Genomic DNA, 16381 nt, shown 5'->3' with positions numbered 1-16381 from the left:
GTAAGTCCAGTTTGTTTGGGGAGCTGTGAATGCACAATCGAACTCTGGTCTACCTACAAACCAGGTGCTGGGTTCGGATGAAGAAATTTCATATGCGAATGCCAAGTGGACTGGAGACCGCTCCAAAAGCAGGAAGTTGACTACTGCGCAGGGCATTCTGGGTAAACACAACCAAACACGTAAATGTAGTGCAAGCGAATATAAATGACTCGTCTTTTACCAAAGACAAAAGAGAAGTCCTACCACAGCTTCGTTTATGTTCACATTTCATTAAGAAGAAAGTTGCCTCTAGTGTCTTTTTGTGTTTCCTTCAGTGGTTCTTGGTGCAGCGCCCCCACAGGCAAGGAGGGGGAAATGGTTTGAACAAGTAGAAAAGCAAGCCAGTGTAGCTGAAAATATAACAAATTTAGCAATTTTGGTCCCTAATCAGGTGTAACAACTCCCTAAAAGTCTGTTGTGTCTTAACGCCTCAATTCAAATGCACTGTTAAAGTAAAATTGCAAAAGTAAAACATTAAATTGGTCATTTAGTTACGGTTTCTGTGTCAGTACATATCATGATAAGAAATTGTAAGAAACTCTCCACACAGCGATTGCTTCAATGACTTGTAGAAGAAGTAGGTATAAACGACGGATGGATGTTTATCCATGTTTATCAACCTCACAGCAAACGTTGCCTAGTAACAGAACCGAGTCAGATATGCACGAAAATCTGCAATTACACTCCGTTTCATCCGCGATGTTTGGCTATAAACGGTACTTTACGAAATTAACGTGTGCATCAAGTTGTTTTCTTCACACAGATATAATTTGCGTTTACTCTAGCCAGGGAAACATACGAAGGCAATAAAGAAGAAACTGCGCCCCCTAGAGTCACAATACCAAGTATGTTCCTGATCATTTGTGTCGGAACATTCCTGTCCTTCACATTTTTACTGTGAGAAGAATCTAAAATGACTCGTATTATTATTTTTGTTTCAAACTAAAGTTAATAACTTTTTAAGGTGGTTTGTGGTGAGAAAACTCTGTTTCTAAAGCAGACACAGACCCGGAACAACAAATATAGTAAGATCTTTAAATTTATTTCAATGGTATAAACATGGATCTGGGAAGCCATATTAATATCTTTCCATGTAATTAGCTTATAGTAACATAAGCTAATTATGTATGTCTATCTCCGTTTTAAGCGTTCACTAACAGAGCCAGTATAGTACTGTGGGCGCCACTCGTTTATTAATAGTCGAATTTAAGTTTCTCGTCTATTTTTTCCCGCCATATCTGGAGAAACTCTGTAGCCGAGATAGAAAATATAAAGAGCAAAGCAGAGTTTTGTTAGATTTATTTTGAAAATAAAGCGGAAGCACTATAGACTTTCTAGCAAATTTACATAAGTCATACTGGTGACCCTGCTCTTCGGTGTCATCCATCGCCACCTGTTGCCAAGGTGATGAAAACACACCATCAGTTGAGTCCAGCTGGATGTCAGCCTCTTTAAAGAGATACGACATTTTGGTGAAATATTCTGTATATGTTTCATGCCAACAGTGACTCATTTAATAAATTTATTAAAAATATGTCCAAAAACTTTACTCTCACAGTTAAATATAGCCCTGGATTAAATATCTGAAATGCTCAAATTCATTTTGAAAATACAGATAATATTGTGACACCCTTTACAAAAGGTCTGTTGGGTATATTCTTGGAAGGTTTGGTGGAAGGAAAAAGTGTGGAGAGGATTGTGAAGCAAGACCCCTTTAAGGGAGTGACCAAGAAGCTAATCACCCTGATGAAATTTATGCAAAAGGAGCCCAGACCAAGTATTTGTTGCATATATGCCTTCAGTGGGAGCACATTTTGCTGTTAAAGATATTGAAATGTGATCCTAAATAACAGATTTTTGGTTTTAACTAGCTGGAAGGCAGAATAAATGCAATTAAATAAATAAAAAGAAACACACAAAATATGTCATGAAATGAGATTTTAAATTGAATTATTGAAATAAAATTCAAAATGCAAAAGGAGCTTAACTGGATTTAAAAGCATAAAGCTGAACAGAAACAGAAAATTAAGTCAACTTTTTGATATTTCAGTACAACACCTAAAGGTATGAAGTTGCTCAGTGTAAAAATTAACGTGGAGAAAATGCTGAGTAAGAATGAGACCTGCAGTAAAATCCCAGAGTCAAAGAGAACAAAGGAACATGGTAACATTAAAAAGCAGAGTGTGGTGTGCAAAGTTCACCTCAGTTGGAACCTTTAAAACAAGATTACTGTTACACAAACCAGCAGAAAGTTCACCTGTTTCAAAGGTTCATATACAGCTATCCTCCATATCAACACTTCAGATAAAAACTGACTGATGTCTGTAAAAGTAAAAACTAAGATGCAGTAAAACTACTGCCAAGTTGCTACTTACCTCTGCTCCAAAGTTATTTTCTCGCTGCTGTAACATTTGGGGCTCAAGTAAACAATAAATGGTAAATATTGCCACTGGGAGTATTTCTTTCACTGTTCTAGCATGTACATGCAGCAAGTATTGGCTTCAGACTTGATTGTTTTAAAAAGTGCTCAAAAAATAAAGTTTGATTTTTATTATTATTGATATTTTTAAAGACCATAATTTCATAACTAAATATTACTGTTCTGTCTGATTTACCTTTTCACAAGTTAAATAAGATATTATGATCAAACTGTTGAGTAGCCTTTTTTTTTTTTTTTAGCTATTCTGCCCACCTCTGGGTATTTGTAGCAGCTTCCATTATTAACCAAAACAGTTTTGTTTTTTTTTTTGTTTTTTTAAGTTTATTCCGTTTATTAACCCACAGACGTCCCACTGAGCGCAGTGAAAACAGTTCAGTTCTCCCTCCCGCTGGTTTCTTTCTCAGTAAAGTTGTCAAACTGCTGGAACAGGAATGTTCTCGCCCAGCGTTGAGCCTCTCTCAGCCAGTGCTGCACCCAAACAGATCAAGTTAACCGTGTTTCAAACGCATTCACCAGCACTTCCGGTAGAACCGTCAAAATAAAACCGGCTTAACGGTTATAGCTCTGATTTTATCTCTAAAGCAAAGTCTAGATTTCTCTCATATAAGGCTGCATTTGCAATATGGAAAAAATAGGAGTAAATTATTTTATATTAATCTTTTTGTTGGACTTTCAGTGTATTTTACCCCTCACAATATTGGTCAAATAAAATGAAAAACTAGAGTTTATTTAGATGAAGACTTGAAACAAACACACAAATAGGTTAAATTGAGTAAACTGAATGTCAAATTTGTTGTCTACTTATTGTAATATTTTCTCCATGAAGACAATTTGGAAAAGAATACCAAAAAAAAGGAAAACTGGATTATTCACAGAAAGAGCTGAACTTATGTCATTCAGTTGGAAAGAGTAAACATAAATAAAAGACAAAAATCTTTCTTAAAAATTTAATTGGGACATTCCTGTTTTTGTTGTTGTTGTTGTTTTTCTTTTATAAGAAAATTGATCCAACAGCAAAATAAACCTAGGTTATTTAAAGACCTGAAGTTCCCTTTTTCAGAGTAAATTAACTACCATTTGATCAAATAGTGTTAAAAAAATGTGACCAAACGAGAAGAACGGTCCAAAAACAAGAACAGACCAATAATAACATTACAAATATAATGTATGTATTGATTTTATTTTTTTTTTATTCACGATCCTCCATTTCTGGAGTCATAAGAAATGTATGGATATAGTGAAAAATAAAAGATGATACATAAAAGTGCTTAAAAATAATAAAAGTAACTTACAGATTTATTTTTAGCCTAAGTAAGTCTGTAAATTATGTTTCTAACAAATTTATTTTTCTATCACAGAGTGTACATTTTGGTTTGGATAATTGTTTAAAACATTGCCGAATCAAATTGTTGGTCATCCCTTTAATTTGAAAGTTGAGTCATCCTGTTTCCTGTTTCACAATAAAAACTGACGCAGCGGAGACAACGTGGGTCTCCCGGACTTTGACATTCCGCCACGGGTAACTAGTCTAATAAGTTGCGCTCTGTCCAACCAGCGGCTCAAACTTCGGGATAAACCTGCCTGTAAGGCTCCGGACCGCGGACATGGCTGACCTGTGGGTCTCGCTGGGTGTCCTGGCCGTCGCGGTGCTACTCTGCGAGGCGACTCGCCGAGCTGCGGCGCGTTTTCTCCCCGGTATTTGTTGGATTTACCTGCTGGAAGCGGCGTCCACCTTCCAACTCTGCTGCTGCACCCAGGAACTCAAGCTGCTCGCGGAATCCGTCCGCTTGGACCAAGCGATCAGCTTGACTCTCACTTATGTCGTCACCGTTGTTCATTTATCAACTTTCAGAGAAGCGACGTGTAATCCCGCTGCGGCTCTGGAGAGAGTCTGCCGCGGCACGGCGAGTTGCAGAGCCGCGGCTCTCCTCATCGCTGTCCAGCTCGGAGCGGCGGTCGCCGCACGGTCCTTTGCAGCCTCCGTTTGGTCGCTGGGGCTGTCGGATATGCACCGCCAGCACCAAAAGTTCGGGTTCCGGTGCTTCGACCCGCTCGGTGGGACTGTGCTGGAGGCTGCTGCCGTGGAGCTGGCGTGCGCTTTCGCGGTGCAGGCCACCGCCATGCACATCCACAAGCTGGAGGAGAAACTCCGAGTTCACTTTTTCGCTGCCGTCATCACCGCTTTGGTTTACGCAGGTGTGTTGGACCAAAAAAAAAAAAAAAAAAGTAATGCAAATATGTAATAAATAAAAACATATTTATTATGTTTTACAGTTGATACGATTAATCGATTATCAACTAATTTAGAAATCTATTAATGTTAACTGGAGTATACTGACTAAAATAAAAAAAACTACAAAAACATTCAGAGCAATAATTAAGTCAAACTTCTACTCAACTTTCATCCGTACAGTTTGTATTTAAAGCTGCAGAATGTAACATATATTTACACATGTTCAAGCTTCACTGTAATTGTGAAAAAAAAAATCGAGCTCCTCTGCCTTCTTCCAATGCTAACTAGAAACGACCAATCAGAGCCAGGAGGCGGGTCTTAACTTTGATCATTACTAAAATAGACGATTATTTCAATAATCATTTACTCTGATTAATTGTTTCAGCAAGAAGGACAACAGAGGAAACTGAAAATAATCTCACATTTAAAACTGATAAGCAGTATGTATTATGAATTAAATGACAAAGCATCTTTAAAGGAAAACTCCAGAGACCAGAATTATTTTCATTCCTTTTGAATAGTTTCTCCATGTCTCGGGTTTTTATGGACAAAGTTTCTCTGATACTCAGTGGAACAAACTCCATAAAAACCCGAGACATGGAGTTTGTTCCACTGAGTATCAGAGAAACTTTGTCTTGTTTCGTTCTTTCCTGGGATCTGTGACTTAGCAGGTCTTTTATTTATTCATATTCTCACAAAGACCTTTAAAGACACTATTATAAAGAAATGGCTTACAGAAAATAAAATCAGAAAAAAGTTTATCTGTCTTGATTTAACAGTAAACCTACCATTCTGGCAATTGGCTGATTTGGCAATAGATTAATGTTCAGGTAAAATGATTATCATCAACATGAGTATACTCTATAATCTGAGCTAGGACGCTAGCTTTAGCTCAGGCATCAACTGTAGTTCCTACCTGACCTTAGAATGAAGTTTTGAGGAACTTCACATGTGATCTTTGTTCACTCAAACATTGTCTTTAATGAATAATAATTCTTCATGGAATTGCATGATTTTTTTTATTTTTTTTTTTTTACCAAATGTGGATAACTGTATTATATATGGTTTCAGCAAGTTTGGATTTGAAGAGCATATTTACAGGTGCTGGTCATAAAATTAGAATATTGTGATAAAGTTCATTATTTTCCATAATGTCATGATAAAAATTAAATTGTCATATATTTTAGATTCATTGCACACCAACTGAAATATTTCAGGTCTTTTATTGTTTTAATTTTGATGATTTTGGCAAACAGCTCATGAAAACCCAAAATCCCTGTCTCAAAAAATTAGAATATTATGAAAAGGTTCTCTGAACGAGCAATAAAAATAATCATCTGAATCAACAAAGTAACTCTAAACACCTGAAAAAGATTCCTGAGGCCTTTAAAAACTCCCAGCCTGGTTCGTTACTCAAAACCGCAATCATGGGTCAGACTGCTGACCTGACTGCTGTCCAGAAGGCCATCACTGACATCCTCAAGCAATAGGGTGAGAAACAGAAAGAAATTTCTGAACGAATCGGCTGTTTGCAGAGTGTTATATCAAGGCACCTCAGTGGGAAGTCAGTAGGAAGGAAAAAGTGTGGCAGAAAACGCTACACAACGAGAAGAGGTGACCGGACCCTGAGGAAGATTGTGGAGAAGGGCCGATTCCAGACCTTGGGGGAAGCAGTGGACTGAGTCTGGAGTAGAAACATCCAGAGCCACTGTGCACAGGCGTGTGCAGGAAATGGGCTACAGGTGCCGCATTCCCCAGGTCAAAGGTCAAGCCACTTTTGAACCAGAAACAGCGGCAGAAGCGCCTGACCTGGGCTACAGAGAAGCAGCACTTTGGACCACTGTTGTTCAGTGGTCCAAAGTACTTTTTTGGATGAAAGCAAACTTTGCATGTCATTCGGAAATCAAAGTGCCAGACTCTGGAGGAAGACTGGGGAGAAGGAAATGCCAAAATGCCCGAAGTCCAGTGTCAAGTACCCACAGTCAGTGATGGTCTGGGTGCCATGTCAGCTGCTGGTGTTGGTCCACTGGGTTTTATCAAGGGCAGGATCAATGCAGCAGCTATCAGAAGATTTTGGAGCACTTCATGCTTCCATCTGCTGAAAAGTTTTATGGAGATGAAAATTTAATTTGGTCTGGAATCGGCCCTTCTCCACAATCTTCCTCAGGGTCCGGTCACCTCTTCTCGTTGTGTAGCGTTTTCTGCCACACTTTTTCCTTCCTACTGACTTCCCACTGAGGTGCCTTGATATAACACTCTGCAAACAGCCGATTCGTTCAGAAATTTCTTTCTGTTTCTCACCCTCTTGCTTGAGGATGTCAGTGATGGCCTTCTGGACAGCAGTCAGGTCAGCAGTCTGACCCATGATTGCGGTTTTGAGTAACGAACCAGGCTGGGAGTTTTTAAAGGCCTCAGGAATCTTTTTCAGGTGTTTAGAGTTACTTTGTTGATTCAGATGATTATTTTTATTGCTCGTTCAGAGAACCTTTTCATAATATTCTAATTTTTTGAGACAGGGATTTTGGGTTTTCATGAGCTGTTTGCCAAAATCATCAAAATTAAAACAATAAAAGACCTGAAATATTTCAGTTGGTGTGCAATGAATCTAAAATATATGACAATTTAATTTTTATCATGACATTATGGAAAATAATGAACTTTATCACAATATTCTAATTTTATGACCAGCACCTGTATGTGCTTTTGTTTATGTTTTGTCCTTATTTATTTATTTATTATTTTTTTGCAGGTGGGAGTATTTCCGGAGCCGTTTTTAATCCCGCCCTGGCTTTCTCTGTTCAGTTCCCCTGCAGTGGCCACACATACCTGGAGTACTGCTTCATCTACTGGCTGGGTCCAACATTGGGTAACGATCAGGGGTGAAAGTAGTTTTAAATTCTTGGGGGTTCTATGATAAATGTGTATCTATGTGTATATATATATGTTCCATTGGCAGATTATTATATATACAAAATTATTTCTTTGTAGCTCTTCTCCAAGTAGGCAAAATTTCTTGTCACAATTTACAATTTAATTTTACTTTTAAGATATTTTTAAGTCAACTATGATTTGAAATTTTAAACTTGATATAATGATGAAAAATCCTACTTAAATTAATGGTTTTAGTATACCATTGTCAATCTAAACTTAATATTTAACCATTAAAATCCCTGTTTTAATCCCTAGCCTCCTGAAATATACCCTTCTGAAGTCCGTCATGGCGATAAGTGATGCAGTTGCAAAGGGTTAATAGTTTGAGTCATGCAGAACTGATTTGACCGTTTCCATAGCAACGATCAGAAGCAAGTCATTCCCCTAGAACAGTGGTTCTTAATCTGGGTTTGATGGGGATAAGAAGGGTTCGGTGAATCCGCGTATGAAACTGGGGGGTTCGGTTCCTCAAAAAAGGTACCACTGCCCTAGAACTACAAAGACTCATTGTAGCTATGACCTCATCTATGACATAGATCAAAGAACATCCGAGGTTTGGATCTCAAAACAGGAGGTTATATACAAGCAGCTCTTTGATTGTTAGCACCGTGTTTGAAAAATATTTTGACAATGCAACAGATCGGAGTCACCACCATGTTTTTTCCCCTGACGTTTGGAGCAGGTTATTTGATCACCACAGAAGTGAGGAAGCTATTTAACAAGCTACTTCCTGGGGTCACTTTTGACATCAGTAGTTACAAGGATGAGTATGAGTACGATGAATTTGACTTGTATCTCTTCAAACCTTCCCCGACTGTGAAGCAAACTTCACTGCAAAACTCATCAGGCCATTCTACGAGTTTTCAGACAGATCGGTCTGAAAAGTCATCAGGCCACAGCAAACAGATCACTCAGGTCGGTCTGATGGCGAGAACAGTGATGAAGGGAACCATTTCTCCAATCTTCCTAAAGTGCACAGATTGAGAAGGGTTGGAGCGATAAGGAGGAAAAAGAGGCGTCCAAAAGCTGAACCTCTGCTCTGATGACGGAGGCATTAGAAGGCTGGCCCATCAAGAGAGATCTGTCCTGGGAACGATTTCTCTTATCTCAAAGAAGAGACTTCCCCGGCTGGGGAAGTTTGCGGTGACAAGGAGACCGTTGAGTCTAAAAGTTCAACGTCTACGCTGACGAAAGCGGCATTAGAAGACTGGACCCATGAAGAGAGATCTCTCCTGGGAATGATTTCTCTAATCTCAAAGAAGAAACATTCCACGTCCCAAGAGCCAAATAATTAATAATAATTAATTATTAATTTAATTATAGAATTAAATTATAATTTAATAATAAATATTATTGTAACAATAAATATTATTGTAATATTTATGATGATGATAATAATAAATATAATATTTATAGTATTATTTATATTGTATAAATAATATATTATTAGAAATAATATTATTTATAAGAATATAAATAATTATATAAATAATATACATTTATATATAATAAACACAGTCAGTGTGTTTAGAATTAAAATAACAGTTTTTTAAACATAATAGTACTATTAGTACTATATATATATTTATATATATATATATATATATATATATATATATATATATACATACACACACACACACACTTTTATAGTGTTTTAATTTGTGTTTTAGTTTCATATTTAACACAAAGGCTGCATTAAAATGTAATCTGCTGTGTGCCTGCAGGCATGGCGAGCTGCATCCTCCTGTTCGAGAAGATCGTCCCTTTTCTTTCTGGAAAGAGCACCGTTGGGATGAACAGCTCCATTACACAGAAAGAGAAGACACAGTAGATTTTTGTTTTATCTAAGTGGGAGAACAATTCTGACTAATTAAGACTTTTCTCTGTGACTGTGGACCAGATTGGGCTTGATGAAGCATCAAAAACCCTTTTGGAAAGTTTATGCTCTAGAACAGAGGTTCCCAAACTGTGGGGCGCATCCCCTAGGGGGGGCGCCGGAAGCCGTCTGGATGAACGGCTTAGAATGGCTAACTCTCTGTTATTCCTCTGTTAATTTGATACAGTAGGGGCTTCCACACTTCCCATATCTGTGTCCTTTGTAACTTTTATCAGCAGTTAAATCCGTTAGCCGCCTTTAAACGCAACATGAACGCTACGACGCTGGCGCTGGGTTTACACCTGGAGGAGACCTGCTGCTGCTGTGCAGAGCTACGTAGGTTTGTGTTAGAATCATGGCAGCAAACCAGCAAAACGCAAATAACTTTTCACAGTTTTTCCCCCAAACTAACCAACTGTTGAGTAAAGCTGTTGGATGCAGGTAAAGTTAGCTAAAAGATGACTAGCTAATATCAATACAGCACCTTAAGCTTGTAGCTTGTAGGCTACTGGTGTTGTTGTCTATGTTCAGCTATGATTCATTTTGCCCCCCAAAAAATTGATTCCCCCCCTTGTTCATCTGGAGCCAGGGCTGAGTATAACAGGGAGTCTCTAAGAATCCTCCCCCCACCCCCTTCGCTCATACACGTCGTTCAACCAGACAGCTATTTGTAAGCCATAGGGGAGGCCCAGAAATAGTTTGGAACCCACTGGGGGTGCCCAGGAGAAAATGTTTGGGAACCCCTGCTCTAGAAGTAGATATAAACATTTTGCTACCTTTGTGACTTTTCAGGCCAGTGGGAGGAATAACAAATCTGAACATGAACAGACAGAAACTTTTGCTCTCACCACTTCATTTACGTCATTTGTGAGAAGCAAAAATTAACCAACAGATGAGGAGTTGGATTTAAAACATGCAATGTTTTAGTGATAACTAAAAACTCAATGGTGACCAAAAATACCATAACTGTTCAAGATAGACCAATATGGCTGATGCACTGAAGTTAATATCATGCCTATCATTAAAAATCCAAAAGAAAAAACTGTATTTCATATAAAATGTAATTTGTTTTGATTACATATGTCTGGGATTATTTTTCACGTAATGCGTACCCGCATGTTTTAAATGCGTCAAATGGCTCCATAAATATCGTATTAATAGCATTTATGCTTTCTATGCAGTACAGTGAACTCATACCTGCACCAAGTGCTAATAAACATTTCCAAGAATGTCTGAACACACCAGCTAAATGCAGTCAGGTTAATATTTGGTGACAGTTTCTCTTACAGGATCAATAAAGTTAATCTACGAACACTGTAAAATGATAGCACAACCTCTGTCAATGAGTTTTCTGTTTATTCCAATTACAGCGTGCAAATATTTACTAAAAATGTAATCAAAATGTAAGTTAGTTAAAATTATGTATGAAAGCCACAGAAACAGATGGCTGTACTGTACCTACCTACCCACCTGCCTGCCTTTCTAAAGATAGTTGATACTCTGATATATTTCTATATATCTGACAGCAATTTAATGTTGTTTAATTATCTTTGTTTTAAATTAATTAAGCACAAAAGTTTTATTTTTATTTTATTTTATAGATTAATAAATATGGTTGCATTTTATGATGGCTTTGAATCCACCAAAGTGTTTCTGTTATTTTTAAAACTTTTTGTTGAGGTTTCAGACAATCATGGTAAGTTAATTTATTTTAGATGAAAATAATGTGTTGGTCTTTAGATCTTTCTAGTAAAGTATTGCTGCATAAATAATATGTGCTGCTACAAGTGAAAGCTGCTTGAATGAAGTATTGACACAGGGTGCTGAGGATTGTAGTAAATTTACAACTTATTTGTATTGTTTGTCTTTATCAAATTTAAGCTATTGCTAATAGCTCATGTTGCTATGAAATTATTTTTCTGATTTACTGTTTGTCAGAAAAATGTACAATACATTATGTTTCTAGGAAACATGGTTTTGTACGTATGTAATAAAAAGGCATTCATTTTTAATATGTGAAGTATTTTGATTGGAATAAAAGGTAAACAAAGAATTTTTGTCACTGATGTTTTGGACGTTTTGAGTTTATTGTTTTGTTTTTCTGATATCCCTGTCATCTGCAACAGTGACCCAACAATAATGTGACTTCATCTCTTGCAACATTTGCTGAAACTGAAAGTGAATCTGATGGCATGACCTACTTTTTGGCTAATTTGGCTAATGATGACCTGATCACATTAGGACACTCAGAGCATTAAAAATAAATTCCCAGACAGTTCGTAGGTCCTTAAATGGTGATGTTATGCAAAAAGTCGGCCATTCTGACTCAGTGGATCAGTGAATTTCACACCCATCATCCAAATATACATGCACTATTCAAACCAAGAGCCCATCAAAGGAGACACGCCATGCTGAAAAATGTGATAGCACTTGATATTACACAAGTCTAAATATGAAGAAATTAAGAGATCTCAATAGAGTACAAACTGACACAAAGTTGGTATGAAACCACCACTGATATTTGACTCAATTTCATACTGAAAAAGTCAGTAACAAAATAACCAAAACCACAAGATTGTAGGCAAAATGATCAATGGCTGTGGTTGTTCAGCATAGTGAAGGTGCTATCATGCTGTGGGGTTGAACTCCTTATACAACTAAATATGCCTGGAAGTGAGATGCCTGTTTATATTACTCAAAGGGTCAGTAGCACAAGGAATGAATAAAATATTTCAGTCTGGATTTAGAACTGCTGAAAACATTCAAAATTAAATTACATAATAAAAATAACTGTTTATTTTTCCATTTGCAAAGTGAAGAAAGGTTTTGGGAGGAAGCTAATGTCAATCTCTATTTTTAACTATTTATTCTATTTATTCTGTTAAATTGTTAAAAAGTATGTATTACATAATTTTTTATCCTAAAATGATGTCAATAATATAAACCTGTGTTGTGTGAAAGAATACGTTTTGTAAAAATGTAAACGTGATACTTTTTGATCTTTCAGTTTTGTTTTAGGTTGATAAAACTTTGTTGAATAATTCTGTAATTACTGTCCATATGAATTTATTGGTAAGAAAGTAAAGTGTAAATATTTTTACCCAAAACCTTGGCACAATAAATTATCTAAATAACAGGTAATCCCCTCACTGAAGTCTGGATTATCCAAAAAGAGCTCCATTAAATCCTGCCAGTCCCGTTGTACCTGTTACATAACATGAACATGTGACCTTTATTTAACTTTTACACTCAGATTAAACTAAATGTCAAGCTAAAAGCAGCACTGATTACTTTGCACTGGTCATTTTCATGAACAAGACAATTAGCATGGCATTCGGTGCTCACTGTTACTAGCAGATCTGCATGGAAAGTATGTTGATCTTGTAGGAACTTGCAGCATCAACACCTTCCTGGGGCTGATGTGTGCAGACGACCTCTACTGGCAGATATGAGAACTCCATGTACTTTAAACTTTCTGTTTCAATATACTCATCAAGACCTTTGTACTCTCAGGTCTTCAGTTATGATTGAAGTCGACATATCTGGTAGAGCGTCTGTTTTCAAACATTTCTGTCAAAATACTTTTTCACAGTGTTGGAAAAGCTTATATCCGCTGTTTAAATTCACTTTCCACTCCACTGTCTCCTGTGATCCAGTTACTACCTTCAGTAATCTAAAGTCCCTGCAGTGTGGTTCTAATAAGCTCTAAGCTGTCCTTACACACTTGGACAGTGTGTAAGGACAGCCATAAAAAAATCGCTGTTCTTGACATTACAAATAAAAAAACTAATTTATACAAAAAATTTGATGTTCTCTCATAGCATCTATTTTACTTTTCAGGATTACAGGAGAGTTCTCCCCTGACCGCACATCGCTGATCCAGAGGTGGCCTTGAATCTTTTGTTTGAAATAAATAAGTTAATTGAGTTTTAAAACATGAATGAATGAATAAATTAACATTTATTCATTGTTGCAGTAATCAATGTAACTAAAGATAAATGCCTGGGTGAGTTTCTCGATCTTTCTGGGACATTAGTTCTTTAATCTTGGTCAGAGTGATAGAAGATGACTTTGTAATTGGCTTCATGTTTCTCTGAGGGGCCAGGTCAGAGTCCATCACTACAACCGCAAAAACTCAATAAACTGCTGTTGCAATAGGGAACAGACAGACACCTCTCACCCACTCCTTTCATTTTCTGAGTCTGTCACAGCAGTACAGAAGCACAGATTGTGCACAGGTGCTATATGAATGCCTCCATTGATTAGATTACATTTTAAAGTTCTGAGTTTTGCTGACTTTGATGTTTTGAACAGAAATTTCTTGCCAAGCCATGTAGACATTACTTTAAACTATTTGTGGAATCAAAGCCTGACATTCCTCCATCTACTTCCTGCTCAAACACGCCTTATATGAGTGGGACCAACGTCTACTGAAGGTGGAAGCTGATTGGTTGCAGCCTCTCTGCCTTCTGTTTCAGGAAGTGAAACTCACACAGTCACTGTGACAGAAGAAATGGAGCAGAATCAGATAGACGAAGAAACTTTGTCCTGTTCGATCTGTCTGGATCTACTGAAGGACCCGGTGACGATTCCCTGTGGACACAACTACTGCATGAACTGTATTAAAACACACTGGAAGGATCGGAAACAAAGCCACAGCTGCCCTCAGTGCAGGGAGACATTCACACCAAGGCCTGTGCTAAAGAAGAACACTGTGTTAGCAGCTTTAGTGGAGCAGCTGAAGAAGACTGGACTCCAATCTGCTGCTGCTGATCACTGCTATGCTGGACCTGAAGATGTGGCCTGTGATTTCTGCACTGGGAGGAAGCTGAAAGCCATCAAGTCCTGTTTAATCTGTCTGGCCTCTTATTGTGAGAAACACCTTCAGCCTCATTATGATTCAGCTACTTTTAAGAAACACAAGCTGGTGGAGCCGTCCAAGAACCTCCAGGAGAACATCTGCTCTAAGCACGATAAGTTGTTGGAGATCTTCTGCCGCACTGATCAGAAGTGTGTCTGCAGTCTCTGTTTAATGGAGGAACATAAAGGCCATGACATAGTCTCAGCTGCAGCAGAAAGGACTGAGAGGCAGAGAGAGCTGGAGGAGAGACGAGGAAAAATCCATCAGAGAATCCAGGACCAAGAGAAAGATGTGAAGCTGCTTCAACAGGAAGTGGAGGCCATCAATATCTCTGCCGATAAAGCAGTGGAGGACAATAAGAAGATCTTCACTGAGCTGATCCGTCTCCTCCAGAAAAGAAGCTCTGAGGTGAAGCAGCAGATCAGATCCCAGCAGAAAACTGAAGTGAGTCGAGTCAAAGATGTTCAGGAGAAACTGGAGCAGGAGATCACTGAGCTGAAGAGGAAATACACTGAGCTGGAGCAGCTCTCACACACAGAGGATCACAACCAGTTTCTCCTCAACTACTCCTCACTGCCAGCACTCAGTAAGTCTAAGCGCTCATCCAGCATCAACATCCGTCCTCTGAGACACTTTGATGGCGTGACATCAGCTGTGTCAGAGCTCAGAGAGAAACTACAGGACGTCCTGACAGACTCATGGACAAGCATCTCACTGAAAATCACTGAGGATGTTTTACAATCAGAACCAGAACCAAAGAGCAGAGCTGAATTCTTAAGATATTCATATGAAGTAACTCTGGATCCAAACACAGCACACAAGCGTCTGGGACTGTCAGCAGGGAACAGGAAGGTGACGGTGATGAATCAACATCAGTCTTATTCTAGTCACCCAGACAGATTCACTGGATGGTTTCAGGTTCTGAGTAGAGAGAGTCTGACTGGACGATGTTACTGGGAGGTGGAGTGGAGAGGTAACGTTTTCATAGCAGTCGCATACAAGAATATCAGCAGAACTGGAGATGGGAATGAATGTGTATTTGGATGTAATGACAAATCTTGGGCCTTAGATTGCTCCCAAAACAGTTTTAGATTTGGTCACAACAGCATCTGGACCTCCATCTCAGGTCCTGTTTCCTCCAGAGTCGGAGTGTACTTGGATCACACAGCAGGTCTTCTGTCCTTCTACAGCGTCTCTGAAACCATGACTCTCCTCCACAGAGTCCAGACCAGATTCACACAGCCAATGCTGGCTGGAGTTTATTTTTGGTACACTGGAGACTCTGTAGAGTTCCTTAAACCCGGATAGTTATTCTCTCTTCTCTCGTTGTTGATCAGTGTTACGGCCCCTGGCCTCTTGAGGCTGTGCAGGCTCCCTTTTGTTATGCAGGTTCAGCTGTGAGAGCACATCTTCCTGATTGGCTGCCTGGTGGCTGTAGGAAAGCAGCTACACCATTGGACCAGCAGAGGATTGTCAAGTCAATCAGACGTTGATGAGGCTCACCTGCACCATATAAAAGGCTCCTAAATTCATTCCTCTAGGGGGGCAGCTATTTTGAAGAGGTTCTGTGAAGCTGCCTCCTCTCTTTTTTTTTGGTGGTTGCAACTACTTTAAGCTAGCTTGGTCTTTGTTTGTTCTTGTTTGTTCAGTTTAGTTACTTTGACTTTGCTCCAGTTAAATATGAGTTAGAAGCCGGTGTTTGGGAGGCTGCGTGCTTCCCGCAGCCTCTCCTTTGCATGTGGTTTCTTTTCTTTGTGTTGTTTCCTTTTGTGGTTTGTTTTGAGTTTACTTTAAACTGACTTGTTTGGATTTTTTTTAACTTTAATTTGCTCCTGACATTATTGAGTTTGTTAATCCCTCTCTTTTTTTTGCATTAATTGGGTTAAATTGTATTGTTTTGTGAAACTTTATTTTGTAATAAATCATTTTTACTTTACACTGTCGCTCCAGACTCATTTTATGTTACTGCCCCTGGACCCCTAGACCTTGGGGGCGTAA

At 38.4% G+C, this 16381-nt stretch overlaps 2 protein-coding genes across 2 annotated transcripts; both read left to right on the top strand.

Annotated features, from left to right (window-relative positions):
* Positions 1-3705: 3705 nt before the first annotated feature.
* LOC106930071 (aquaporin-11-like) lies at positions 3706-11575 on the top strand. Its single transcript, XM_015007393.2, has 3 exons — positions 3706-4675; positions 7462-7578; positions 9371-11575. Exons 1-3 carry the CDS (start codon positions 4084-4086, stop codon positions 9475-9477), a joined length of 816 nt encoding a protein of 271 aa, XP_014862879.2. The 5' UTR covers positions 3706-4083; the 3' UTR covers positions 9478-11575.
* Positions 11576-14004: 2429 nt separating this feature from the next.
* LOC106930070 (E3 ubiquitin/ISG15 ligase TRIM25-like) lies at positions 14005-16319 on the top strand. Its single transcript, XM_088012451.1, has one exon. The coding sequence runs from the start codon at positions 14036-14038 to the stop codon at positions 15689-15691; it is 1656 nt and encodes a 551-aa protein (XP_087868577.1). The 5' UTR covers positions 14005-14035; the 3' UTR covers positions 15692-16319.
* Positions 16320-16381: the final 62 nt, after the last annotated feature.

The sequence above is a fragment of the Poecilia mexicana genome, unplaced genomic scaffold (assembly GCF_051168715.1).
Source record: "Poecilia mexicana isolate PSO_F unplaced genomic scaffold, ASM5116871v1 scaffold_14, whole genome shotgun sequence".
Taxonomy (NCBI): domain Eukaryota; kingdom Metazoa; phylum Chordata; class Actinopteri; order Cyprinodontiformes; family Poeciliidae; genus Poecilia; species Poecilia mexicana.
This window is presented reverse-complemented; position numbering and strand designations above follow the sequence as displayed.